The 25,858-nt window shown below is 39.6% G+C and overlaps 7 protein-coding genes across 8 annotated transcripts; 6 read left to right on the top strand and 1 right to left on the bottom strand.

The window, feature by feature from the left end:
* Positions 1–165: 165 nt before the first annotated feature.
* Positions 166–1,429, top strand: anapc13 (anaphase promoting complex subunit 13). Of its 2 annotated transcripts, none has more exons than XM_083972891.1 (3): positions 166–257; positions 361–553; positions 1,151–1,429. In XM_083972891.1, exons 2-3 carry the CDS (start codon positions 455–457, stop codon positions 1,274–1,276), a joined length of 225 nt encoding a protein of 74 aa, XP_083829017.1. In that variant the 5' UTR covers positions 166–257; positions 361–454; the 3' UTR covers positions 1,277–1,429. The 2 variants fall into 2 exon arrangements, with proteins under 2 accessions (XP_083829017.1, XP_083829016.1); XM_083972890.1 differs by having other exon boundaries at positions 166–218.
* A 99-nt stretch (positions 1,430–1,528) lies between these two features.
* LOC310986804 (lathosterol oxidase-like) lies at positions 1,529–5,162 on the bottom strand. Its single transcript, XM_083972889.1, has 6 exons — positions 4,626–5,162; positions 3,185–3,403; positions 2,965–3,097; positions 2,757–2,857; positions 2,081–2,209; positions 1,529–1,842 (listed from the first exon to the last, which is right to left on the bottom strand). Exons 2-6 carry the CDS (start codon positions 3,392–3,394, stop codon positions 1,582–1,584), a joined length of 834 nt encoding a protein of 277 aa, XP_083829015.1. The 5' UTR covers positions 3,395–3,403; positions 4,626–5,162; the 3' UTR covers positions 1,529–1,581.
* A 3,374-nt stretch (positions 5,163–8,536) lies between these two features.
* On the top strand, positions 8,537–9,590 carry LOC310987411 (metallothionein A). Its single transcript, XM_083973638.1, has 3 exons — positions 8,537–8,775; positions 8,879–8,947; positions 9,303–9,590. Exons 1-3 carry the CDS (start codon positions 8,751–8,753, stop codon positions 9,392–9,394), a joined length of 186 nt encoding a protein of 61 aa, XP_083829764.1. The 5' UTR covers positions 8,537–8,750; the 3' UTR covers positions 9,395–9,590.
* Positions 9,591–11,599: 2,009 nt separating this feature from the next.
* On the top strand, positions 11,600–12,691 carry LOC310987408 (metallothionein). The gene is made up of 3 exons (XM_083973635.1): positions 11,600–11,880; positions 11,986–12,051; positions 12,412–12,691. Exons 1-3 carry the CDS (start codon positions 11,856–11,858, stop codon positions 12,501–12,503), a joined length of 183 nt encoding a protein of 60 aa, XP_083829761.1. The 5' UTR covers positions 11,600–11,855; the 3' UTR covers positions 12,504–12,691.
* Positions 12,692–14,825: 2,134 nt separating this feature from the next.
* LOC310987409 (metallothionein) lies at positions 14,826–16,134 on the top strand. The gene is made up of 3 exons (XM_083973636.1): positions 14,826–15,368; positions 15,472–15,537; positions 15,858–16,134. Exons 1-3 carry the CDS (start codon positions 15,344–15,346, stop codon positions 15,947–15,949), a joined length of 183 nt encoding a protein of 60 aa, XP_083829762.1. The 5' UTR covers positions 14,826–15,343; the 3' UTR covers positions 15,950–16,134.
* Positions 16,135–18,310: 2,176 nt separating this feature from the next.
* LOC310986819 (metallothionein) lies at positions 18,311–19,423 on the top strand. The gene is made up of 3 exons (XM_083972907.1): positions 18,311–18,613; positions 18,727–18,792; positions 19,140–19,423. The coding sequence occupies exons 1-3, from the start codon at positions 18,589–18,591 to the stop codon at positions 19,229–19,231; spliced, it is 183 nt and encodes a 60-aa protein (XP_083829033.1). The 5' UTR covers positions 18,311–18,588; the 3' UTR covers positions 19,232–19,423.
* A 5,073-nt stretch (positions 19,424–24,496) lies between these two features.
* On the top strand, positions 24,497–25,473 carry mt2 (metallothionein 2). The gene is made up of 3 exons (XM_083973637.1): positions 24,497–24,694; positions 24,788–24,853; positions 25,202–25,473. The coding sequence occupies exons 1-3, from the start codon at positions 24,670–24,672 to the stop codon at positions 25,291–25,293; spliced, it is 183 nt and encodes a 60-aa protein (XP_083829763.1). The 5' UTR covers positions 24,497–24,669; the 3' UTR covers positions 25,294–25,473.
* Positions 25,474–25,858: the final 385 nt, after the last annotated feature.

Here is a 25,858-nt window from a genome sequence, read left to right on the forward strand (position 1 = left end):
TTATGTATTTTTGGTTTTTCAATCATTTTCCAAACTCTGCTTTGTTTTCTGGCCACATAAAACTCTCAAAACTAGAATCATGGGTCCAAACGTGTAATCCAGAATGTTCCTACGGCACTGAACGTCTCAAGCTTCTACAACGTCATCATCAAGCGTCACACTTTACGTACAAGTACCGCGTCCACTGGTTTTAATCGGCTGGAAATTTCACAACAAATGTAAACGTTTACTGTGTTAACGAGCAGTTTCGTGATGTTGTTAGTTTCTTATTGTTATTTTTCTTTGTTTGGCTGACTGTGAGTAGATTTTTTTGAAGGCAGTTGTAGACTCTGACTGGTTGTTTCCTCTTTACTTTCCCAGTGTTTGTGCTGCTGCAGTTAGCTTGAAGCTAACCCCGGTGTAGTCCTAGGAGGAGACGTGAGCAGCAGCTTGGCCCCGGGGACCTGCTCGGAAGATGGACAGTGAAATCCAAAGAGACGGGAGAGTCCTGGACCTGACCGACGATGCCTGGAGGGAGGACAAGCTGCCCTACGAAGATGTCACCATCCCACTGGTACGTGCTGCTACACCGCTACACAGTTTGTTGTAAAGCTGCCTTCATGGAGTTTGTTTACGTAGAGCTGCAGGAATTCCTCATTGACATTTTGTATGTAAAGGGATAGTTAAACATTTAGTCAAAGTGGCCTATTGCCACAATCCCAATAGTCATAACAGTAGAAAACAACTCCATCTCGCAATGTTACATAATGTTACAAAATGTTGAACTATCACTATGTTTTCACAAAGACAGAGGCGTTTCTTCAAATTTTCACTTCATTCTTGAAGTTTATTGGTCTTATATTATTAATGTTCAATGAGACCACTAGAACATCCTGTAGTCATTTTAAGGCTGAATGATGTTTTCCAGCTGGCATAATGGCTAAAAGGCTTTTAAAGGGACACAGTACAGAGCATTAAGGGTAAAACCATATCTGATGAAGTGCACACAGAACATCCGTCATTCTTGTGAACCTGGTTTTCCATGCTGTTTTTATGAAGATAACCATCATATTGTTATACCGTGACTCTGATATGAATTAGAATGAATGTAACTTGTGAACCTACTGCTTCTCATTTCCATGGCATTTTGTATTCCCCTGATCTCTGATAGAGTGAACTGCCTGAGGCTGAACAGGACAACGGAGGATCCACAGAGTCCGTAAAAGAACAAGAGATGAAGTGGACAGACCTCGCCCTGCAGAGCCTCCATGAAAACACACCCAGCACCGGAAGCTGAGAGACTTATAACGCAAGTTGCAGCCACCTCCAATCAACTCCGCAATTCATCTTGCAACTACTAAGACTGCATTGCTACAGGACAAACAGGCCTCCAAACTCAATTGTGACTCATCTCTACGTCACCTAAACTAAAGGAGGATGTCATTTATATGCACAACTCTGCTTTGAAAAATCAGATGTTGCCTTTTCCGTGTTATGGCTTTCAAATTCCCGCTCAGATGGCTGTAGGTGTAACTGAAGCAACAGTCCACGGACTCCAGCACTGGGACGTTGAAAAGAGAAATTAATAATGTGCTCCCATCATCACTCTGTCTTTCCTCCGAGCTTGCGGATATAGTCACGTGACTCCCCCCCGAGAAGAACTGAGGGGTGTCTGTAGGAGCCTCCCAAGCGATCCCAGAGTGTGAAGTATTGTCCGTAGTTGTAGTTGAAGTAGAGGTGATGGTCTACGTGGTGAGCAGCGCCATTGATCAGACATATGAGAGGGCCGGGTATGCGGTAGTCTCCGTCGTGTATGGAAATAGTCCAGATGTTGACAAAGACGAAGAGTGAGAGGTAGACCACCTGCGATGTAAATGTTACAAATGTCATTTATAAAGAATTTAACAGTTGAGCAACAACATCTGTAGTTTTTGTCATCAACATGTGTTCACATTTGTCCTTAAAGTCGTTCAATTAAAGTTTCAATCAGTGCAGTAAGTTAAGATCGCACACTCATAATTTGCAATATCCTTACACCACAAACTTCAGCTGCTGTAACATGACAATATTTAGCATTTAAGAGTGACCATCAGACTCCCACCTTATGGAGGGGGAAGATGAATGGGTAGACGTGGTAGGGCAAACTCTGCAGGAAGCCGTCGAGTGGGTGGAAGGCGTGGCTGGCAAACGGCGTTGGGATCTTGAATATGTGATGCTGCTTATGTAAGTGCTGAGGAGGAGAAACACAAATGGTCTTTAGTGGGGAAAAAACAGAATCCAAACTAAGGAGAGACTCATAGATGTGTCGTAAATAGATAAATTAATTTAAGTTCTTAAATTGTTATTAATAGATCCACAGTTACAGTTCACATACTGAAATGTCGTATTGATACTTTAACTTCCAAATTTACCCCTTCCACCAAGAGCCAAGAGCTGATATACAGAATTAAGAACATTACTCTTGTTAATCCTCTTAACTTAATCCTGCATTAAAAGACTTTTTGGTCACTATGTGGCAGCTGTAAACATTCACATACTATCACTATATAGCGAGTGTCTTATTAACACAATTGTTCATTTTAGTTTTGTTAATTGTCACCTAATGAATGGAGGTCTAAGCTTCACTCTGTCATGGTCTCCACCTACTCCTGGGGAAAATGTCTGGTTCTTTAGCTTCATCTTTGTAGTCCGCCTGCCTGACTACTACTAATTGGTGCTGAGCAGATGAAGCAGTGTTTGGTAGGTTCAACTGAGTTTTATTTTCCCCTGCAGCTCACCTTGTAAATGCTCTTATGGTGCATGCACCGGTGTATCCAGTAGATACACATGTCGGTAAAGAACAAAAAACCAGCGATGCTCTGCAGCACTCCAGGCCAGCCTGAAACAGAAACAAATGAAGGACTAGTTAAGTCACTTTTGGATTTAAATCAGTGCTTATATGAGCTCTGAACTGTCTTTTATGGTTTTAAATAATAGCTTTCTCACCAAGTGGAGATTCATGGATGTCGTCATAAAGTTTGCTGTGGCCTTTGACCTCCCAGAAGAAAAGAGCTACTGTGGGGAAGCTCATCCAGAAGATAGCGTTAGTTCCTAGTTGGATTTCCTTTCTTACCTGGTTCTGTTGTTGGATCAAAGACAAATACGTTCAAGTTAGCATCTGGGAGGGAGCAGAGGTTTACGTTACGTTAACCAGCTTAGAGCTTACCTTAATGAACTGTGGATGTTTCATGAGCTTATGGTCAAACACGTAGTAGAAGTTCAGAGCGCCAAAGGCCAGGTAGATGAGCTCTGCTCCCAGGTTCGTCACCACCCACAGGCTGATAATCTGACGCAGAGCTTCATCCTCGGGCCACCAGGTCGGGTAAACATACGGAGTGAAGACGTAACGGTCCACCACGTCCAGCACATAATCCATGGCACAAATCTGTGAGTTCAAGGCAGCTGGAAGATCAGTCTTAAAAAGTCATCACCACTAATCACAGAAGTTTAGTTGTGGTTAAACTACATAAAGCACATAAAGGTGCAGAAACTATATGAGTAGAGTCTTTCAAATGATTGTGTATCATTGTAAACTGAATTCAAAAGCTCACGATGCTCAATATACCAGAGGTTAAAGCATCATACCTTACATGAACCTTTTTAATGTGATATTACATTTCCCTTTTTGTTTTTTTTGATACATTTATTGATAAATATTCCCTAAAATTACCTTTATCCTAACTCTACAGGACAGAGGAGCACCCTCAAAGACTTTCTCAGTTGCAAAGTTAAACAAAGGTTAAAAAAAACATTATCACACCAAATATAAATACATCAGCTGTGGGTAAATCTTGGATCTAGATTTTTAAAAAACTATATATTTTAGCACTTTCTTGTCTGTACCTGTTCAAATGTCCACTATCCTGATGCAGTGTCACAACACTGAAGCTGGAAAGACTCCAATTTCGCTTCTATTAATATAACTCTTCTTGTTAGACTGAGCACTGTTTTAACCGTGGGCTACCGGGTTGAATGATGATTAGATTAAAGTCCTGACTTTGTTTAACTCAGTTGATTAAAATCTCCTCAATCCCAATCAGACTATATTCAACCATTAGTCTCTCTTCACACCTCTGTCTCAGAATCACCATACAGTTTTAATCAGTGTGAAAGCACAGAGGCCAGACAAGAAGAAAAGTACTTTATTCATCCCCTGGAGGGAAATTCAAATTGTCCAGCAGCTTACATAACGTAAAATGATATGATATAAATGCCAAGTAAATGGCATTGTGCATTTTGATGGCAGAAGGAATCAAGAGGGCATGTGAAGTTTGTGCAGAAATCTTCACACTCAGTTGCTTTATACGGATTTTTTAAAGTAAGTTTGACCTAATTCAGTGTTTCTTGTGGAGAATTAAGCATAAATATGTAAGAAATTATATTTGTATTAATTATAATGGACACAAAATGTTGATATCACACTGTACACATGCTGAGGCAAACCTTCACCATGTGATCAGATTTATTCATTTAAATAGTTTCAGTATAAATCTGTGTGGTCACCTTTTATCTTTAATTTATCAATGCTTTTCGTTTCATGCTTTAAAATAATTATTTTCCTCAGGATCAGAGAATTTAAAGACAAGACGAGCTGCTGATGAACTGACCTGCTTTAGGACCACGGCCCGACGTCAGAGTTGTGGTGAGCCTTCCTAGAAAGTGGACGTGTCCTCCTCTTCCTCCTTCTCCTCCTTCTTCTTCCACACCACCAGTATATGATTTGTCACAGAGAGCATGTGGCCTTATGTTGCAAATGGTTTAGTAGCAGATAACACACATATACACACTAAAGTGAATTGACCATGCATTCCAGTTCAATAGATGTTCAGATAAATAACTATTTTCGTCCTGGGAGGTGGAAGAGATTCAGCCGCACGCGCCTGTTTGCTTCATTTTGTTGAGGCAGTGAGTATCTTGACAGGAAGACGCAAGTGAGTCGTGCTGGAACAAGATCCCAGCATGCTCAGCGCATAGCGAGAAGCTCGGTGACATATGATCTTCAAGTCATTTTCTGCTAATTTCAGAGCAGTTTTAGTGGCGTTAACGTTCTTTACTGGTTTGTTCTTTATTTGATTCCAAGTCAGTGAATGTGCTTCGTTATGAAATGAGTAAATCTCAAATCCGATGTCTTTATAAAAGCATAAAGACACACTGATTAGACACGTGAAACAGCATTATAGCCTTTAATCCATGCATTTTGAATTTTGAGCCACCCATTGATCTGTTTTAGTGTAAAATGAAATCTCCTGCAGGGTGAAGTATGTCATTTTTCTGCAATGCATGTGCAATATCCCATGGTGCGCCGCAGGATCAAATTCCCTGTGAACTGTCTGCCCTTTACACACATACACGCATGCACACATACAGCACGTACACATCCCACACGAACTTTGAAAAGTGATCAGTGATCAGGAAGAGAAAAAATTAAATAAATACTTATCATCTCATTAGTCCTACTGTGTGTGTGTGTTTGTGTCTACGTTTCAAACCTGACTCACAAACACATATATCTCAGGGGAACAATGTGCATAGTGTCACTCAGCAAGAAAATGTTCTTTTATTATGTATCTTGTCTGAACAATATAAGTAATGTTTTCATACAATCATCTGGAACTGATGTTATTTTTCAACCATAATTACTTTCATTTTCACTTCTCAAGATATAATTCAATATCTTATACATGTGGCCTATTGCATGTCAAAGCTCTGCTCCCTCAAAATGAGGTACAACATGGTTTTCTGACACTCTGGCCTCCATGTTGTTGTGTTTGCTATTATCAACTTCATCCTTTATCAATATCTTTTTACAATAAATTTAATTACTAGGAGAGAGATTACTGCTACCCATAGTGTAGTAGTTTAAGGTGTATTAGTGAGGAAATGATGAGGTACACACACAGTTCAAAGCTCTAGCCCCCTCCCTCTCTCTCTCTCTTCAAAGCTACATTTATTTATACGAGACTGTAAATGTCTCCCTCTAGAGTCTCTGGCACAAACAGCAACTCTCTGTTCTGTCCCTTTGAACTTTTTCTATGCATCCTTCTCTGTTTTTCATGTTTGTCATGAGATCACCATGTGATGTGACCCAGAAACAATGGATGAATTAGAAATCTATATGTGGGTTTTGCATCAGTTAAAAGTATTCATCATAATCACAAGACACCTATGGATAATAAATAATAAATAAACTCTAAAAAGTTCCTTGTGCTAATTTCATCTCATAGCAAACTTGAGAGTAAAAACTGAAGGTACATTTTTATGGTTAAACATTTAAATGTTTTTCCTCATTTGATGTCCTGTGAACTTTGGGCAGTCAAATTCCCATGTAATATCACAAATAGCCTAAATCTCTAATAGTTTCACAAAAGTTTGTAATGTAATAAGACAGTGATTTGTCCCTGACCTGACCTGTTCAATATGATAACTTATATAAATTGAGAACAGCTCCAGGCGATTTTAAGTATTTTTCCTCCACATGACCACAATGTGACATCAGATTTGTCAGATTTAGCCTATGTATTGTTCTCTTCGTTCGTTTACATTTGAATAACCTAGTTTCTCAAATAAAATAAAATCTAAACATCACATATTTCAGTTCACGCTGAGTCATTACGAGACCGGATAACAGTAAACCATGCTGTAAACGTTTACAGTTATGACATCTCGTAATGGCAATGACTCAGCTCAGTGCAGGATGTCGGTCAGCGTTTGTGATTGTGTGGAAAACTTTTCCACCCGACAGCCGAGTGCAAAAGGGGACGAATGTTGCCTTCAGGGTCCCAACACAATCCGAGTGCTATGAATATAAATTTGCTAGTCTCAGTGAAAATATGTGTCAGTTTGGGGGGGAAAAAACTAAAAAATATATATAAAACATCCTGGCTTTTCTACTTTTAGGAGTATAATGGTGATCTAGCGTGTGGGCATGCTAATTTTCTCTACAGGATTCAAAACATCAACAACGTTAATTAACTTCGTCGTCACACGAAGCAGATCGATTTCATGGTGAAATTGTGACGTTACGTAGTGAAATGTTGATCGATACCCCCGATAATGTGAATTAAACTATCAGTTTGTGTGGTTTTTGGCTAGCATACTTTGCACTTTCCTGGTGGTTTTCCATGTGGTGGTGAATTTCCCTACTGCACACGGTGCTTGAAGGCAACACTACAAAAGCCCATTTTACTCTGGTTTGCTCACCAGCGCCGGGTGCAGAGCTGCAGGAGGAATGACAACAACAAACAGGAGACGCCGTGAACCGTGTGCACATGGAGCCACAACACTGGAGCATCACAACTCACATGTGACGGAGGAATAAAGGAAATGTCCCCGAGCTGAATCTTATTTTTGTCCTCTGGTGGACCTCATTAAGAAATTAATAAACAATTACTTAGACAACATTTTTAAAAAGATAAATACATGACACACAATTTAAAATAGAAATAAATGGGGTGATCTTAAGACGTGGGGCATATCATAACATCACTTTTAAAATGATGTGATTGATATTTTTTTTACTGTAAAGGCATAAAAGTAGGCTTTACACTGTTTATGTTTTTTCATTGATTAGTTCCAGCCAACAACTGGCCTTCAGAATAAAATATGAGAATTTAAACTCTGTAGTAGAAGCAACAACGTGGAAAAGTTACACTTCAACAGAAAAGGGATGGAAATCAATTAGAATAATTATAGAGAGAAAAAACACAAAAACATTGATAAAGGATGAATGTATAGCATTTAAGTGACAAACATCTCATTAACTGCGGACATGTCATGGTTTTCTTGTTTGCTGTCAACTCAAGAGACTCAAAGTTACGTTCAGTATCAATTTAGAAACATTTTAAACGAGGAAATCCTGTGAAAAAAAAAAAAAAAAAATACGAGAAATGTGATATATTGCTGTATAACTGTCACAGTTACACGAAAGCCCACACTAATGAACGCAATGTAAGTTGATAAATATCCTTTAATTTTCACTAAAATTCATTTTTACACACACAATAAGGCAAATAGCTATCACACTACAGCCGCTGTGTAATTGATTGATAGGCTATGTGAAGACATATTAGAGTACAAAGAACAAACATGACATGACACTCCTTATTAAATTTCAACATAAGGGAAGTGTTTGCTGTTCCCACTAATTTCCCCACAATTTATTGAACCGTGCGCAAAATGATTAAGCAACCATTTTGCACTTTCCCTCTTTAGTTTTTTTCTTTTTTCTTTTACAGTGTAGCTATATTGATCTTTATCATCACCATTGACCACACACATTTTTGTGTCAAGTGAATTATATCTCATGTCTATTTGTGTCAGGCATTACAATGAAGCTGATGTGTTCTATATTATTCTCCCTTATATAATGTTGTTTTTCTCCTATAAACATGTTAATTATTCCAGGGGGTTAAGTGTCACTCGGGGGGAAACAGGGGGGTCCAGAGGGGGGGTTATGTAATTTTCAGACGACACGCCAACCCTGGGAATCCGTGTGTTTCTCCCGCTGCCGGTCGGTAAATCTGCTCGTGTGCACAAACTCCTTTGTAATCATCTACTCGACGTGCAGGCGTGCAGCGGCAGCGTGACTGATTTTTGCACTCGGTGCTGTTGTCGCTGCTATAAAAGGGGCTGCCCATTCACCTCCACATCACAACACTGACTCAACCGAGACAGACAGCACTCAGATACTTCTCTCTTCTCTGCTGAAGACGAACCAGACGCCACCTGAAGAAATGGACCCCTGCGAGTGCTCCAAGAGTAAGTAATAGCTACTGTGGTGTTCAATGACTGTGTTTGAGAGCGACAGAGACACTTTGTCAAACAAAACTAATTTTTTATTTTTTTGTATTTTTGTTTTCAGCTGGAACCTGCAACTGCGGAGGATCTTGCAGCTGCACAAACTGCTCCTGTACCAAGTGCAAGAAGAGTAGTAAGTCCTTCATATAAAGACCATAAACTGTAAAAAGAAGACAAAATGTTGAGCAGTTTACTGGCGTCATCACCTTAACTCTTGACATCCTGGATGCAACGTGTCTCAAAACCATGATTAAAAAAAAAAAAAGTATTATCTTTAGCAATCTGTAGGCTATTTTTAAATTATGCACTCTTAAGATGTTCTTTGGTGTCCTAGTTGTTTCACTTCCACGTGAAACGCATGTAGTCTAGCAGCCCAGGTGTCTCCAATTGGCTTAATTAATTAGAGTTCAATGTGAAGGTGTAAATGGCTTCCACCTGCTGCTGCTGTTTGTCACTAAATCACTGTCCTCTTCCTCTTCTCCTTCCAGGCTGCTGCTCCTGCTGCCCCTCTGGATGCACCAAGTGCGCCTCTGGCTGCGTGTGCAAAGGGAAGACATGCGACACCAGCTGCTGTCAGTGATGCGCCTGCAGCATCAGCGCCTGCTCTGCCCGGGCTGAGCCGAGACGAGCTGCCCGCGGTGTGATGGAGCCTTTTGCTTTTGTGATCAACTTTTGAACCCATTTCTGTCTTATTATTGTCACGTGTGTCTTAAGAAGTTACTGTTTTGTACCTTACTGTCTTTCAGTGTTGAAATAAACATGTTTCCTCAACGTGATGGTTGTCATGGGTTTGGCTTTCAAAATATGTGTTGCTGTCTAAGTGACTTCAGCATCAACCATAGAATTTTTTTTCTTCCTTGTTCACGATATCTAAATGACATTAACGTGCTGAGATACCATTTAAAGTGTGCAAATACACAAGTGGGGAACTACTTTATCAATTCAGTTCAAGTTTGAATCCTTTAATATTGGTAAACTCTAAATTAGTTTTTATTATTACAAGCACAGAAGACCTGCTTCACTGGCAGATTTTTATTTCGAGTGAAAGTTTGTTTGAAACAAGTGAAAATTGTCTCAAAACAAGTTAAGGTGATGAGTCTTACTTAGTTTAAAGTGGAAAAAAATAATAAATTCGTTTTTATTCATCTTTTACTTAACTTTATTTTCACTGATACATTTATAATTATCAATTAGCCTATTGATCAAATATATCACTTAAACGTCTTAACGAGGCGGAACTGAAGTGACGCTCTTCTCGTTGTAAGTAGGAACCGGAACAGAAAACGAGCGACGCACACCGGAAGTAAGGCGCTGTTTTGCTTCTGCTGCGCTGCGTGAACTCAAGTTGTTTTGTATTGATGTTTTTTGTCGTAATGAAGCCGAAGCAGTCATCCTTTAATTGAACCGTGTTGTTATTAAAAGCGAGTCAAGATGCCGAAGGTGGAGCGTGGTTTGCTCCGACACCATGGGAGTACGACGACGGAGAGAAGCCGCTCCATGTTTACTACTGCCTCTGCGGGCTGATGGTCCTTTTTTTATTATTACTTTTTATTTCAAGTATCAACAAATTACAAATATGGGTAAATAAATCCAATAAAGAAAATAGTCTCTGGGCATTTTTGTTTGTCATGTAGCTAGTACAAGGATGTAGGCTACTTGTATATTTTTAGTTCATTCTTCCATCCGTTGATGTGGGGCTTCACCTTGAGCTATTTGCATCTGTGAATGAAATGTTTTCCAAGCGTGATCAAGTTGTTCACTAAGAAGTGTAAGTTGTTGTTTTTTTCCCTTTAGTTGCACTTGTGGTATATTGATGTGTTGGTGAAGAGAAGGGATCACTTCAAAAAAGAAGTTTATTAACAAGAAGAGCTCTGACTTATATAGCCTACCTTTTCTGACAACCCCATCTCCAAACAGAGAGGGGTCCTAAACCAGATGTGTGAAAAAACAAAAACACTGGTAAAGGATGAATGTAAGACAAACATCTCATTAACTGCGGACATGTCATGGTTTTCATGTTTGCTGTCAACTCAATAGACTCAAAGTTACATTCAGTATCAATTAGAAACATTTTAAACGATGATTTAAAAAAAATGAAATAAATGCGAGAAATGTGATGTATTGCTGTATAACTGTCACAGTTACACGAAAGCCCACACTAATGAACGCAATGTAAGTTGATAATATCCTTTAATTTGCACTTAAATTCATTTTTACACACACAATAAGGCAAATAGCTATCACACTACAGCCGCTGTGTAATTGATTGATAGGCTATGTTAAACATATTAGAATAGAAATAACAGACATGACATGACACTCCTTATTAAATTTCAACATAAGTGAAGTTTTTGCTGTTCCCACTAATTTCCCCACAATTTATTGAACCGTGCGCAAAATGATTATTAAGCAACCATTTTGCACTTTCCCACCCTTAGTTTTTTTTCTCTCTTTTTCTTTTACAGTGTAGCTATATTGATCCTCATCATCAAATAATTCAAGATATTAAAGTAAGTAAGTTAAGGTGTGTAGCCTAATACACTACACACTCCAACTTGAATCGACATCCAGTTAGTTTAACGGGTGCAAAACAATTTGTTTGGTCAACAACCAGCTTTGAAACAATACCCAAAATTGTATAACATGCTCACATTCATAGAAAATATGTCCCACCGTTTCAATGTCACTCTCCCAAAATCCACACAAATTATTATCCCAATTAAATCTTAGATGTAATAGAAGTGGTTCGATGAGGCAGGTGGTCCTTTGGGCTGGGAATCCGTGTGCTTCTCCCGCTGCGGTGCGGTAAATCAGATCGTGTGCACAAACTCCTTTGTAATCATCTACTATATGTGCACGCGTGCAGCAGCAGCAGCAGCCTGACTGAATGATTTTTGCACGCGGTCCTGTTGTTGTCGCCGGGGACTGCCTGCTATAAAAGGGGCCGCCCATTCACCTCCAGATCACAACACTTGACTGTGACAGACAACACACAGATACTTCTCTCTTCTCTGAAGACGAACCAGACGCCACCTGAAGAAATGGACCCCTGCGAGTGCTCCAAGAGTAAGTACTAGCTACTGTGGTGTTCAATGACTGTGTTTAAGAGCGACATTGAGACACTTTGTCAATCAAAACTAATTTTTATTTTTTCTATTTTTCTATTTTCAGCTGGAACCTGCAGCTGCGGAGACTCTTGCAGCTGCACAAACTGCTCCTGTACCACCTGCAAGAAGAGTAAGTCCTTCATGTAGGAAAACAATAGACTGTAAAGACCGTAAACTGTAAAAAGAAGACAAAATGTTGAGCAGTTTACTGGCGTCATCACCTTAACTCTTGACATCCTGAATGCAACGTGTCTCAAATCCACGATTTTTATTGTATTTGTCTCAATCTGTAGGCATATTTTACATTATGCACTAGGCCTAAATGTTTTTTGGTGTCCTAGTTGTTTCACTTCCACGTGAAACGCATGTAGTCTAGCAGCCCAGGTGTCTCCAATTGGCTTAATTAGAGTTCAATGTGAAGGTGTAAATGGCTTCCACCTGCTGCTGCTGTTTGTCACTAAATCACTGTGTCCTCTTCCTCTTCTTCCAGGCTGCTGCTCCTGCTGCCCCTCTGGATGCACCAAGTGCGCCTCTGGCTGCGTGTGCAAAGGGAAGACATGCGACACCAGCTGCTGTCAGTGATGCGCCTGCAGCATCAGCGCCTGCTCTGCCCGGGCTGAGACGAGCTGCCCGCGGTGTGATGGAGCCTTTTGCTTTTGTGATCAACTTTTGAATCAATTTCTGTCTTTGTCACGTGTGTGTCTTAAGAAGTTACTGTTTTGTACCTTACTGCCTTTCAGTGTTGAATAAATCATGTTTCCTCAACGTGATGGTTGTCCTGGGTTTGGCTTTCAAAATATGTGTTGCTGTCTAAGTGACTTCAGCATCAACCATATAATGTTTTTCTTCCTTGTTCACGATATCTAAATGACATTAACGTGCTGAAATAACATTAAAGTGTGCAAATACACAAGTGGGGAACTACTTTATCAATTCAGTTAAAGTTTGAATCATTTAATATTGGTAAAGTCTGGGGCGGTGCGTGGCGCAGTGGGTAGAGCGGCCGTCCCATGTAGAGGCTACAGTCCTCGCCGCAGGCGTCCCCGGTTCGAATCCCGCGTCGGGCAGACCTTTCCTGCGTGTCATTCCCCCTCTCTCTGCCTCCCCATTTCCTGTCTATCTCTACTGTCATCACTATCAAATAAAAAGCAAAAAGCCGAAAAAAAAAAAAAAAAAATATTGGTAAACTCTAAATTAGTTTTTTTCTCTCCTTTATTCATTTATTTTTACTTTTATTTTCACTGAGTTTCTTAAATGGCGCTGTATTCATTTATAATTATCAATTAGCCTATTATGATCAAATATATCACTTATAAAAACGTTTTAACGAGGCGGAACTGAAGTGACGCTCTTCTCGTTGCTAGTAGGAACCGGAAAAGAAACGAGCGACGCACACCGGAAGTAACGCGTTGTTTTGCTTCTGCTGCGTGAACTCCTCAAGTTGTTTTGTATTGATGTTTTTTTGTCGTAATGAAGCCGAAGCAGTCGCGTTAATCGTTTAATTGAACCGTGTTGTTATTAAAAGCGAGTCAAGATGCCGAAGGTGGAGCGTGGTTTGCTCCGTCACCATGGGAGTACGACGACGGAGAGAAGCCGCTCCATGTTTACTACTGCCTCTGCGGAGGGCTGATGGTCCTTTTTTTATTATTACTTTTTATTTCAAGTATCAACAAATTACAAACATGGGTAAATAAATCCAATAAAGAAAAGAATCTCTGGGCATTTTTGTTTGTCATGTAGGCTGTAGCTAGTACAAGGATGTACTTGTATATTTTGAGTTCATTCTTCCATCCGTTGATGTGGGGCTTCACCTTGAGCTATTTGCATCTGTGAATGAAATGTTTTCCAAGTGTGATCAAGAAGAAGTGTAAGTTTTTTTTTCTCCTTTAGTTGCACTTGTGGTATATTGATGTGTTGATGAAAAGAAGGGATCACTTCAAAAAAAAAAAAGTTTATTAACAAGAAGAACAGTGTACAAAAAATGCTGAATCTTCTCTCGACTAGCCCAGAGCTTTGACTTATATACCTTTTCTGACAACCCCATCTCCAAACAGAGAGGGGTCCTAAACCAGATGTGTGAAAAAACAAAAACACTGATAAAGGATGAATGTAAGACAAACATCTCATTAACTGCTGACATGTCATGGTTTTCATGTTTGCTGTCAACTCAAGAGACTCAAAGTTACGTTCAGTATTAATTAGAAACATTTTAAACGAGGATTTAAAAAAAATGAAATAAATGCGAGAAATGTGATATATTGCTGTATAACTGTCACAGTTACACGAAAGCCCACACTAATGAACGCAATGTAAGTTGATAATATCCTTTAATTTGCACTTAAATTCATTTTTACACACACAATAAGGCAAATAGCTATCACACTACAGCCATTGTGTAATGGATTGATAGGCTATGTTAAACATAGCCTATTAGAGTAGAAATAACGGACATGACATGACACTCCTTATTAAATTTCAACATAAGGGAAGTTTTTGCTGTTCCCACTAATTTCCCAACAATTTATTGAACCGTGCGCAAAATGATTATTAAGCAACCATTTTGCACTTTCCCACCCTTAGTTTTTTTCTCTCTCTTTTTCTTTTACAGTGTAGCTATATTGATCCTCATCATCACCATTGACCACACAGTGGTGAATTATTATTATTATTAAGTGAATTATCTCATGTCTATTTCATGTCAGGCAAACCAGATGTTAAATTACCCTTGACCTACCCTCTAACCTTTAGGCAAGAACGAACCCAATGCCCTGTATCTCAGGGCTCAGATTACTTATGAGCAAAACATGTCCATCAAGCAGAGCATCGATTAACACATTCCTTCAGTTCCAAACAAGACACACATACAAAAAATAACATAAAATAATTCAAGATATTAAAGTAAGTGAGTTAAGGTGTGTAGCCCAATACACTACACACTCCAACTTGAATCGACATCCAGTTTAACGGGTGCAAAACAATTTGTTTGGTCAACAACCAGCTTTGAAACAATACCCAAAATTGTATAACATGCTCACATTCATAGAAAATATGTCCCACCGTTTCAATGTCACTCTCCCAAAATCCACACAAATTATTATCCCAATTAAATCTTTAGATGTAATAGAAGTGGTTCGATGAGGCAGATGGTCCTTTGGCCTGGGAATCCGTGTGCTTCTCCCGCTGCGGTGCGGTAAATCAGATCGTGTGCACAAACTCCTTTGTAATCATCTACTATATGTGCACGCGTGCAGCAGCAGCAGCCTGACTGAATGATTTTTGCACGCGGTCCTGTTGTTGTCGCCGGGGACTGTCTGCTATAAAAGGGGCCGCCCATTCACTTCCAGATCACAACACTGACTGTGACAGACAACACACAGATACTTCTCTCTTCTCTGAAGACGAACCAGACGCCACCTGAAGAAATGGACCCCTGCGAGTGCTCCAAGAGTAAGTACTAGCTACTGTGGTGTTCAATGACTGTTTGAGAGCGACATTGAGACACTTTGTCAATCAAAACTAATTTTTATTTTTTATATTTTTATATTTTCAGCTGGAACCTGCAGCTGCGGAGACTCTTGCAGCTGCACCAACTGCTCCTGTACCACCTGCAAGAAGAGTAAGTCCTTCATGTAAAGACAACTGTAAAAAAAAAAGAAGACCTTAACTTTAACTCTTGACATCCTGGATGCAACGTGTCTCAAATCCACGATTTTTTTTAAATTTTATTTTATTTGTTGTCTCAATCTGTAGGCATATTTTACATTATGCACTAAAATGTTTTTTGGTGGCCTAGTTGTTTCACTTCCACGTGAAACGCATGTAGTCTAGCAGCCCAGGTGTCTCCAATTGGCTTAATTAGAGTTCAATGTAAAGGTGTAAATGGCTTCCACCTGCTGCTGCTGTTTGTCACTAAATCACTGTGTCCTCTTCTTCCAGGCTGCTGCTCCTGCTGCCCCTCTGGATGCACCAAGTGCGCCTCTGGCTGCGTGTGCAAAGGGAAGACATGCGACACCAGCTGCTGTCAGTGATGCGCCTGCAGCATCAGCGCCTGCTCTGCCCGGGCTGAGCCGAGACGAGCTGCCCGCGGTGTGATGGAGCCTTTTGCTTGATCAACTTTTGAATCAATTTCTGTCTTGTCACGTGTGTGTCTTAAGAAAGTTACTGTTTTGTACCTTACTGGCTTTCAGTGTTGAAATAAATCATGTTTCCTCAACGTGATGGTTGTCCTGGGTTTGGCTTTCAAAATGTGTCGCTGTCTGCATCAACCATATAATGTTTTTCTTCCTTGTTCACGATATCTAAATGACATTAACGTGCTGAAATAACATTAAAGTGTGCAAATACACAAGTGGGGAACTACTTTATCAATTCAGTTCAAGCTTGAATCATTTAATATGGGTAAACTCTGTAAAACAGGCAACATCAGTGACCACATTTAAAAACAAGTTACAAACTTTCCTCTTCACAACTGCATTTGATTAAATTGTGTGTATAACATGTGTCCCCTGAGCATTTATATATAAGTGTATGTGATATTGTTTTGATGTTTTGTCTTTAAATTGCACTTTTTTAATTGTTTGCACTATTATTGTATTGTTTAACTATTGTAAAGCGCATTGAGTTTGCCCTGTGCATGAAATGCGCTTTATAAATAAAATTGAATTGAAATTGAATAAACTCTAAATTAGTTTATTTAGTTTTTATTCATTTATTTTTACTTTTATTTTCACTGAGTTTCTTAAATGTATTCATTTATAATTATCAATTAGCCTATTATGATCAAATATATCACTTATAAAAACGTTTTAACGAGGCGGAACTGAAGTGACGCTCTTCTCGTTGCTAGTAGGAACCGGAACAGAAACGAGCGACGCACACCGGCAGTAACGCGTTGTTTTGCTTCTGCTGCGCTGCCTGAACTCCTCAAGTTGTTTTGTATTGTTTTTTGTCGTAATGAAGCCGAAGCAGTCGTCGTTTAATTGAACCGTGTTGTTATTATAAAAGCGAGTCAAGATGCCGAAGGTGGAGCGTGGTTTGCTCCGACACCATGGGAGTACGACGACGGAGAGAAGCCGCTCCATGTTTATCCTACTAGGCTACTGCCTCTGCGGGCTGATGGTCCTTTTTTTATTATTACTTTTTATTTCAAGTATCAACAAATTACAAACATGGGTAAATAAATCCAATAAAGAAAAGAGTCTCTGGGCATTTTTGTTTGTCATGTAGCTAGTACAAGGATGTACTTGAGTTCATTCTTCCATCCGTTGATGTGGGGCTTCACCTTGAGCTATTTGCATCTGTGAATGAAATGTTTTCCAAGCGTGATCAAGAAGAAGTGTAAGTTTTTTTTCTCCTTTAGTTGCACTTGTGGTATATTGATGTGTTGATGAAAAGAAGGGATCACTTAAAAAATGAAGTTTATTAACAAGAAGAAGAACAGTGTACAAAAAATGCTGAATCTTCTCTGGACTAGCCCAGAGCTCTGACTTATATAGCCTACCTTTTCTGACAACCCCATCTCCAAACAGAGAGGGGTCCTAAACCAGATATGTGAAAAAACAAAAACACTGATAAAGGATGAATGTAAGACAAACATCTCATTAACTGCGGACATGTCATGGTTTTCATGTTTGCTGTCAACTCAATAGACTCAAAGTTACATTCAGTATCAATTAGAAACATTTTAAACGAGGATTTTAAAAAATGAATAAAATTAAATAAATAAATGCGAGAAATCTGATGTATTGCTGTATAACTGTCACAGTTACACGAAAGCCCACACTAATGAACGCAATGTAAGTTGATAATATCCTTTAATTTGCACTTAAATTCATTTTTACACACACAATAAGGCAAATAGCTATCACACTACAGCCGTTGTGTAATTGATTGATAGGCTATGTTAAACATATTAGAATAGAAATAACAGACATGACATGACACTCCTTATTCAATTTCAACATAAGGGAAGTTTTTGCTGTTCCCACTAATTTCCCCACAATTTATTGAACCGTGCCCAAAATGATTAAGCAACCATTTTGCACTTTCCCACCTTTAGTTTTTTTTCTCTCTCTCTTTTTCTTTTACAGTGTAGCTATATTGATCCTCATCATCAAATAATTCAAGATATTAAAGTAAGTAAGTTAAGGTGTGTAGCCTAATACACTACACACTCCAACTTGAATCGACATCCAGTTAGTTTAACGGGTGCAAAACAATTTGTTTGGTCAACAACCAGCTTTGAAACAATATACCCAAAATTGTATAACATGCTCACATTCATAGACAATATGTCCCACCGTTTCAATGTCACTCTCCCAAAATCCACACAACTTATTATCCCAATTAAATCTTTAGATGTAAGAAGAAGTGGTTCGATGAGGCAGATGGTCCTTTGGCCTGGGAATCCGTGTGCTTCTCCCGCTGCGGTGCGGTAAATCAGATCGTGTGCACAAACTCCTTTGTAATCATCTACTATATATGTGCACGCGTGCAGCAGCAGCAGCCTGACTGAATGATTTTTGCACGCGGTCCTGTTGTTGTCGCCGGGGACTGCCTGCTATAAAAGGGGCCGCCCATTCACCTCCAGATCACAACACTGACTGTGACAGACAACACACAGATACTTCTCTCTTCTCTGAAGACGAACCAGACGCCACCTGAAGAAATGGACCCCTGCGAGTGCTCCAAGAGTAAGTAATAGTAGTAGTAGTAGTTTGGCGTTCAATGACTGTGTTTAAGTGCGACATTGAGACACTTTGTCAATCAAAACTAATTTTTATTTTTTGTATTTTTCTATTTTCAGCTGGAACCTGCAGCTGCGGAGACTCTTGCAGCTGCACCAACTGCTCCTGTACCACCTGCAAGAAGAGTAAGTCCTTCATATAAAGACAATAGACTGTAAAAAAAAAAGAAGACAAAATGTTGAGTAGTTTACTGGCGTCATAACCTTAACTCTTGACATCCTGGATGCAACGTGTCTCAAATCTTTCTTTTTTTTTCTTTTTTTTTTGTCTCAATCTGTAGGCATATTTTACATTATGCACTAAAATGTTTTTTGGTGTCCTAGTTGTTTCACTTCCACGTGAAACGCATGTAGTCTAGCAGCCCAGGTGTCTCCAATTGGCTTAATTAGAGTTCAATGTGAAGGTGTAAATGGCTTCCATCTGCTGCTGCTGTTTGTCACTAAATCACTGTGTCCTCTTCCTCTTCTTACAGGCTGCTGCTCCTGCTGCCCCTCTGGATGCACCAAGTGCGCCTCTGGCTGCGTGTGCAAAGGGAAGACATGCGACACCAGCTGCTGTCAGTGATGCGCCTGCAGCATCAGCGCCTGGTCTGTCCGGGCTGAGCCGAGACGAGCCGCCCGCGGTGTGATGGAGCCTTTTGCTTTTGTGATCAACTTTTGAATCAATTTCTGTCTTATTGTCACGTGTGTGTCTTAAGAAAGTTACTGTTTTGTACCTTACTGCCTTTCAGTGTTGAAATAAATCATGTTTCCTCAACGTGATGGTTGTCCTGGGTTTGGCTTTCAAAATGTGTTGCTGTCTGCATCAACCATATAATGTTTTTCTTCCTTGTTCACGATATCTAAATGACATTAACGTGCTGAAATAACATTAAAGTGTGAAAATACACAAGTGGGGAACTACTTTATCAATTCAGTTCAAGTTTGAATCATTTAATATTGGTAAACTCTGTAAAACAGGCAACATCAGTGACCACATTTAAAAAAAAGTTAAAAACTTTCCTCTTCACAACTGCATTTGATTAAATTGTGTGTGTACCATATGTGTCCCCTGAGCATTATAAGTGTATGTGATACTGTTTTGATGTTGCTTGTTTTGTCTTTAAATTTGCACTTTTTTAATTGTTTGCACTATTATTGCATTGTATTATAATTGTTTAACTATTCTGAAGCGCATTGAGTTTGCCCTGTGCATGAAATGCGCTTTATAAATAAAATTGAATTGAAATTGAATAAACTCTAAATTAGTTTATTTAGTTTTTATTCATTTATTTTTACTTTTATTTTCACTGAGTTTCTTAAATGTATTCATTTATAATGATCAATTAGCCTATTATGATCAAATATATCACTTATAAAAACGTTTTAACGAGGCGGAACTGAAGTGACGCTCTTCTCGTTGCTAGTAGGAACCGGAACAGAAACGAGCGACGCACACCGGAAGTAACGCGTTGTTTTGCTTCTGCTGCGCTGCGTGAACTCCTCAAGTTGTTTTGTATTGTTTTTTGTCGTAATGAAGCCGAAGCAGTCGCGTTAATCGTGTAATTGAACCGTGTTGTTATTAAAAGCGAGTCAAGATGCCGAAGGTGGAGCGTGGTTTGCTCCGACACCATGGGAGTACGACGACGGAGAGAAGCCGCTCCATGTTTACTACTGACCAAGGTACGTTTTATCAGTCTGTTTTCTGGGAATAATTGACATAAGGAGAAACCAGAAACAAGCCGTTTTTTCGTTTTTTCGTTTTGGAAAAAAAAACGGAAATCAAAATTTCAGTTCGTTTTCTCGTTTTTGGTTCTTATTTAACAAAACGACTTTACCACTCAATATTTTGTTTCCGTGGGTGGGCGGGTCCTAGTGTGCTTCCTTGCCCTGTGCCCTTCAAAATAAAAGTTCCTCAATTTAATAATGTCGACAAAAATATTACTGTAGGCTAGTCTACAGACACTATAGAGGACCCCATCACCCACAGTCAAGACTGACACGGCTTCAAATAACAATAATAGTAGGCTATTCATAATGAAAATGAGAACTTATGAAGTTATGATGACTTCAGTGTAGATGTTTAGCCACAAGGTGGCGCAGTTATTACATGAAGAGTAGATCTGAGGGCTTTACTACAACGGAGGCTCACAACATATCGTGTCGTGTGTATTATTGAAAGCGAGGGGTGTGCTATAGGCTAAAGGCTAGTGAGTACAGAGTGTCTACTCTGTACAGTGACAAAGACTGTACAGTAACTTCGTTCAATATACAGTAGATACTACTTCAAAGTGGCCATTCCACTCGCGGGGAGCGAGATTCACGCAACGCGTGAAATGTGACTGACAAAGTGATCACACACGAGAGTATTATGGCTGATAGCTCCCCTGGTAGAACAGCTCCCTCATTAAGCTGAGTCATCCACTAATGTGGGTTCGAGTCTCAGTTTAGGTTGTACCATTAATTAATGTGTTTTCTTTTCTCATCATCATTATGATCACATATGGCTTAAGTTTGAGCAAATAAATGAGCAAATGAGCATTAATTCTCCGCCGGGCCGAGGCACCAACTTCCCTGCTTGTGTAGTATACGTATTTGTCTCCAACGGCTTATGACACGCGCCGTCCCTGCAGAGTGACAGCCCAGGACAGGTGCTGAAGTGTGGGAGAGGAGGGAGAGACATGGGCTCCGTGGGGCTCTTGCAACTTGCGGCGGATCAGGAAGGGTAGAGGACTATGGGATCAAATAAGGGTCATAAAGATTCTGTACTTGTACAATGATGTTCAAATGTGTACTGAAGTTTTGTGGTTGTAAAAATATTTTGTGCCCGTGTAAAAACAATTTGTGCATGTGTAACACAGTTTTGAAGGTGTATAAAAGATTTTGTGCTTGTGCAACAAAGTTTTGAAGTTGTAAAAAGATTTTGTGCATGTGTAACAAAATTTTGAATTTGTAAAAATAGTTTGTGCATGTGTAAAACATATTTTTATCCATGGGAATATTTTGTACATGTAAAACTAACACAAATTTCCCACCTTCAAGTACGACCCTGAAGTTACAAGTTTACAAAACTCAAGTTACAAGTACGAATTTTGACCCTGTTTTGACGGCTGAATGAATAGCCAATCAGCACATTGCTTACTGACTTGCCAATCAACCCGGTGCCCACACATTTGAACATCATTGTACAAGTACAGAATCTTTATGACCCTTATTTGATCCCATAGAGGACCGACATGACAGGGGGTCTTGGTCTCCTGGTACCTGTGCTGGCCAGGAAAATGCACAGTGTACACGTGTACATATTTAAGTACACGTTCACATCCCTATAAACATGTACACAAGCAGGGAAGTTGGTGCCTCGGCCCGGCGGAGAATTAATGCTCATTTGCTCATTTATTTGCTCAAACTTAAGCATGTGTGATCATAATGATGATGAGAAAAGAAAACACATTAATTAATGGTACAACCTAAACTGAGACTCGAACCCACATTAGTGGATGACTCAGCTTAATGAGGGAGCTGTTCTACCAGGGGAGCTATCAGCCATAATGCTCTCGTGTGTGATCACTTTGTCAGTCACATTTCACGCGTTGCGTGAATCTCGCTCCCCGCGAGTGAAATGGCCACTTTGAAGTAGTATCTACTGTATATTGAACGAAGTTACTGTACAGTCTTTGTCACTGTACAGAGTAGACACTCTGTACTCACTAGCCTTTAGCCTATAGCACACCCCTCGCTTTCAATAATACACACGACACGATATGTTGTGAGCCTCCGTCGTAGTAAAGCCCTCAGATCTACTCTTCATGTAATAACTGCGCCACCTTGTGGCTAAACATCTACACTGAAGTCATCATAACTTCATAAGTTCTCATTTTCATTATGAATAGCCTACTATTATTGTTATTTGAAGCCACGTGTCAGTCTTGACTGTGGGTGATGGGGTCCTCTATAGTGTCTGTAGACTAGCCTACAGTAATATTTTTGTCGACATTATTAAATTGAGGAACTTTTATTTTGAAGGGCACAGGGCAAGGAAGCACACTAGGACCCGCCCACCCACGGAAACAAAATATTGAGTGGTAAAGTCGTTTTGTTAAATAAGAACCAAAAACGAGAAAACGAACTGAAATTTTGATTTCCGTTTTTTTTTCCAAAACGAAAAAACGAAAAAACGGCTTGTTTCTGGTTTCTCCTTATGTCAATTATTCCCAGAAAACAGACTGATAAAACGTACCTCCGTCAGACCACTGCCTCTGCGGGCTGATGGTCCTTTTTTTTTATTATTACTTTTTATTTCAAGTATCAACAAATTACAAACATGGGTAAATAAATCCAATAAAGAAAAGAGTCTCTGGGCATTTTTGTTTGTCATGTAGCTAGTACAAGGATGTACTTGTATATTGAGTTCATTCTTCCATCCGTTGTTGATGTGGGGCTTCACCTTGAGCTATTTGCATCTGTGAATGAAATGTTTTCCAAGCGTGATCAAGAAGAAGTGTAAGTTTTTGTTTTCCCTTTAGTTGCACTTGTGGTATATTGATGTGTTGATGAAAAGAAGGGATCACTTCAAAAAATAAGTTTATTAACAAGAAGAACAGTGTACAAAAAATGCAGAATCTTCTCTCGACTAGCCCAGAGCTCTGACTTGTACCTTTTCTGACAACCCCATCTCCAAACAGAGAGGGGTCCTAAACCAGATGTGTGAAAAAACAAAAACACTGATAAAGGATGAATGTAAGACAAACATCTCATTAACTGCGGACATGTCATGGTTTTCATGTTTGCTGTCAACTCAAGAGACTCAAAGTTACATTCAGTATCAATTAGAAACATTTTAAACGAGGATTTAAAAAAATGAAAAAAATTAAATAAATGCGAGAAATGTGATGTATTGCTGTATAACTGTCACAGTTACGACGCAATGTAGGTTGATAATATCCTTTAATTTGCACTTAAATTCATTTTTACACACACAATAAGGCTATCACACTACAGCCGTTGTGTAATTGATTGATAGGCTATGTGAAGACATATTAGAATAGAAATAACAGACATGACATGACACTCCTTATTAAATTTCAACATAAGGGAAGTTTTTGCTGTTCCCACTAATTTCCCCACAATTTATTGAACCGTGCGCAAAATGATTATTAAGCAACCATTTTGCACTTTCCCACCCTTAGTTTTTTTTTCTCTCTTTTTCTTTTACAATATTGATCCTCATCATCACCATTGACCACACATTTTTTTAAGTGAATTATCTCATGTCTATTTCATGTCAGGCAAACCAGATGTTAAATTACCCTTGACCTACCCTCTAACCTTTAGGCAAGAACGAACCCAATGCCCTGTATCTCAGGGCTCAGATTACTTCTGAGCAAAACATGTCCATCAAGCAGAGCATCGATTAACACATTCCTTCAGTTCCAAACAAGACACACATACAAAAAAGAACATAAAATAATTAAAGATATTAAAGTAAGTAAGTTAAGGTGTGTAGCCTATACACTACACACTCCAACTTTAATCGACATCCAGTTAGTTTAACGGGTGCAAAACAATTTGTTTGGTCAACAACCAGCTTTGAAACAATACCCAAAATTGTATAACATGCTCACATTCATAGAAAATTTGTCCCACCGTTTCAATGTCACTCTCCCAAAATCCACACAAATTATTATCCCAATTAAATCTTAGATGTAATAGAAGTGGTTCGATGAGGCAGATGGTCCTTTGGCCTGGGAATCCGTGTGCTTCTCCCGCTGCGGTGGTGCGGTAAATCAGATCGTGTGCACAAACTCCTTTGTAATCATCTACTATATCTTTGCTATATGTGCACGCGTGCAGCAGCAGCAGCCTGACTGACTGATTTTTGCACGCGGTCCTGTTGTTGTCGCCGGGGACTGCCTGCTATAAAAGGGGCCGCCCATTCACCTCCAGATCACAACACTGACTGTGACAGACAACACACAGATACTTCTCTCTTATCTGAAGACGAACCAGACGCCACCTGAAGAAATGGACCCCTGCGAGTGCTCCAAGAGTAAGTAGTATTAGCCTATAGTGTTTGAGAGCGACAATGAGACACTTTGTCAATCAAAACTAATTTTTATTTTTTGTATTTTTCTATTTTCAGCTGGAACCTGCAGCTGCGGAGACTCTTGCAGCTGCACAAACTGCTCCTGTACCACCTGCAAGAAGAGTAAGTCCTTCATGTAAAGACAATAGACTGTAAAAAAAAAAAGAAGACAAAATGTTGAGCAGTTTACTGGCGTCATAGCCTTAACTCTTGACATCCTGGATGCAACGTGTCTCAAATCCACGATTTTTATTTTATTTTATTTTGTCTCAATCTGTAGGCACATTTTACATTATGCACTAAAATGTTTTTTGGTGTCCTAGTTGTTTCACTTCCACGTGAAACGCATGTAGTCTAGCAGCCCAGGTGTCTCCAATTGGCTTAATTAGGGTTCAATGTAAAGGTGTAATGGCTTCCACCTGCTGCTGCTGTTTGTCACTCAATCACTGTGTCCTCTTCCTCTTCTTCCAGGCTGCTGCTCCTGCTGCCCCTCTGGATGCACCAAGTGCGCCTCTGGCTGCGTGTGCAAAGGGAAGACATGCGACACCAGCTGCTGTCAGTGATGCACCTGCAGCATCAGCGCCTGCTCTGCCCGGGCTGAGCCGAGACGAGCTGCCCGCGGTGTGATGGAGCCTTTTGCTTTTGTGATCAACTTTTGAATCAATTTCTGTCACGTGTGTGTCTTAAGAAGTTATTTTGTACCTTACTGTCTTTCAGTGTTGAAATAAATCATGTTTCCTCAACGTGATGGTTGTCCTGGGTTTGGCTTTTTTTTTTTTTTTTTTTAAATGTCGGGGCAGAGCAAGGTCGGAGACAGTATAGCCTGCACGTTTAATACGGATTAACTGTTAAAGCTACAGTTTCCTTTAGTCGTCTAGTCTACTGCACGGGAGGTCAAATGCAGCCATCACATGTTTAAAAATAACCCTGAATTTTAATCTTCGCTAAAAGGCTTAAACACGACTGTTGTAGCCTATAAATAAAAGTCACGCTGTCTAAAAGTGTCTGCAGCATCAGCCATAGATTTTTTTTTTTTAACTTATTTGATATGATAATACACAATACGACCTATCAATTCAGTTTTCAATTAAAGTTGAAACGTAAATGCAATATTTCAAGTTATGAATT

Source organism: Trachurus trachurus (assembly GCF_905171665.1).
Source record: "Trachurus trachurus genome assembly, chromosome: 6".
In the NCBI taxonomy this organism is placed as follows: domain Eukaryota; kingdom Metazoa; phylum Chordata; class Actinopteri; order Carangiformes; family Carangidae; genus Trachurus; species Trachurus trachurus.

Excerpts from the sequence above, each read along its gene's own strand:
- LOC310986819 (XM_083972907.1), top strand. The coding sequence starts at position 18,589 with ATGGACCCCTGCGAGTGCTCCAAGA. Across the intron at positions 18,614-18,726 it reads CCCCTGCGAGTGCTCCAAGA|CTGGAACCTGCAGCTGCGGA; the intron begins GTAAGTAATAGT and ends TTCTATTTTCAG. Across the intron at positions 18,793-19,139 it reads CTGTACCACCTGCAAGAAGA|GCTGCTGCTCCTGCTGCCCC; the intron begins GTAAGTCCTTCA and ends CTCTTCTTACAG.
- anapc13 (XM_083972891.1), top strand. The coding sequence starts at position 455 with ATGGACAGTGAAATCCAAAGAGACGGGAGAGTCCTGGACCTGACCGAC. Across the intron at positions 554-1,150 it reads AAGATGTCACCATCCCACTG|AGTGAACTGCCTGAGGCTGA; the intron begins GTACGTGCTGCT and ends GATCTCTGATAG.
- LOC310987408 (XM_083973635.1), top strand. The coding sequence starts at position 11,856 with ATGGACCCCTGCGAGTGCTCCAAGA. Across the intron at positions 11,881-11,985 it reads CCCCTGCGAGTGCTCCAAGA|CTGGAACCTGCAGCTGCGGA; the intron begins GTAAGTACTAGC and ends TTCTATTTTCAG. Across the intron at positions 12,052-12,411 it reads CTGTACCACCTGCAAGAAGA|GCTGCTGCTCCTGCTGCCCC; the intron begins GTAAGTCCTTCA and ends CTCTTCTTCCAG.
- mt2 (XM_083973637.1), top strand. The coding sequence starts at position 24,670 with ATGGACCCCTGCGAGTGCTCCAAGA. Across the intron at positions 24,695-24,787 it reads CCCCTGCGAGTGCTCCAAGA|CTGGAACCTGCAGCTGCGGA; the intron begins GTAAGTAGTATT and ends TTCTATTTTCAG. Across the intron at positions 24,854-25,201 it reads CTGTACCACCTGCAAGAAGA|GCTGCTGCTCCTGCTGCCCC; the intron begins GTAAGTCCTTCA and ends CTCTTCTTCCAG.
- LOC310986804 (XM_083972889.1), bottom strand. The coding sequence starts at position 3,394 with ATGGATTATGTGCTGGACGTGGTGGACCGTTACGTCTTCACTCCGTAT. Across the intron at positions 2,210-2,756 it reads ACCATAAGAGCATTTACAAG|CACTTACATAAGCAGCATCA; the intron begins GTGAGCTGCAGG and ends TCTCCTCCTCAG. Across the intron at positions 1,843-2,080 it reads TCATCTTCCCCCTCCATAAG|GTGGTCTACCTCTCACTCTT; the intron begins GTGGGAGTCTGA and ends TTTACATCGCAG.
- LOC310987411 (XM_083973638.1), top strand. The coding sequence starts at position 8,751 with ATGGACCCCTGCGAGTGCTCCAAGA. Across the intron at positions 8,776-8,878 it reads CCCCTGCGAGTGCTCCAAGA|CTGGAACCTGCAACTGCGGA; the intron begins GTAAGTAATAGC and ends TTTTGTTTTCAG. Across the intron at positions 8,948-9,302 it reads TACCAAGTGCAAGAAGAGTA|GCTGCTGCTCCTGCTGCCCC; the intron begins GTAAGTCCTTCA and ends TTCTCCTTCCAG.
- LOC310987409 (XM_083973636.1), top strand. The coding sequence starts at position 15,344 with ATGGACCCCTGCGAGTGCTCCAAGA. Across the intron at positions 15,369-15,471 it reads CCCCTGCGAGTGCTCCAAGA|CTGGAACCTGCAGCTGCGGA; the intron begins GTAAGTACTAGC and ends TTATATTTTCAG. Across the intron at positions 15,538-15,857 it reads CTGTACCACCTGCAAGAAGA|GCTGCTGCTCCTGCTGCCCC; the intron begins GTAAGTCCTTCA and ends CTCTTCTTCCAG.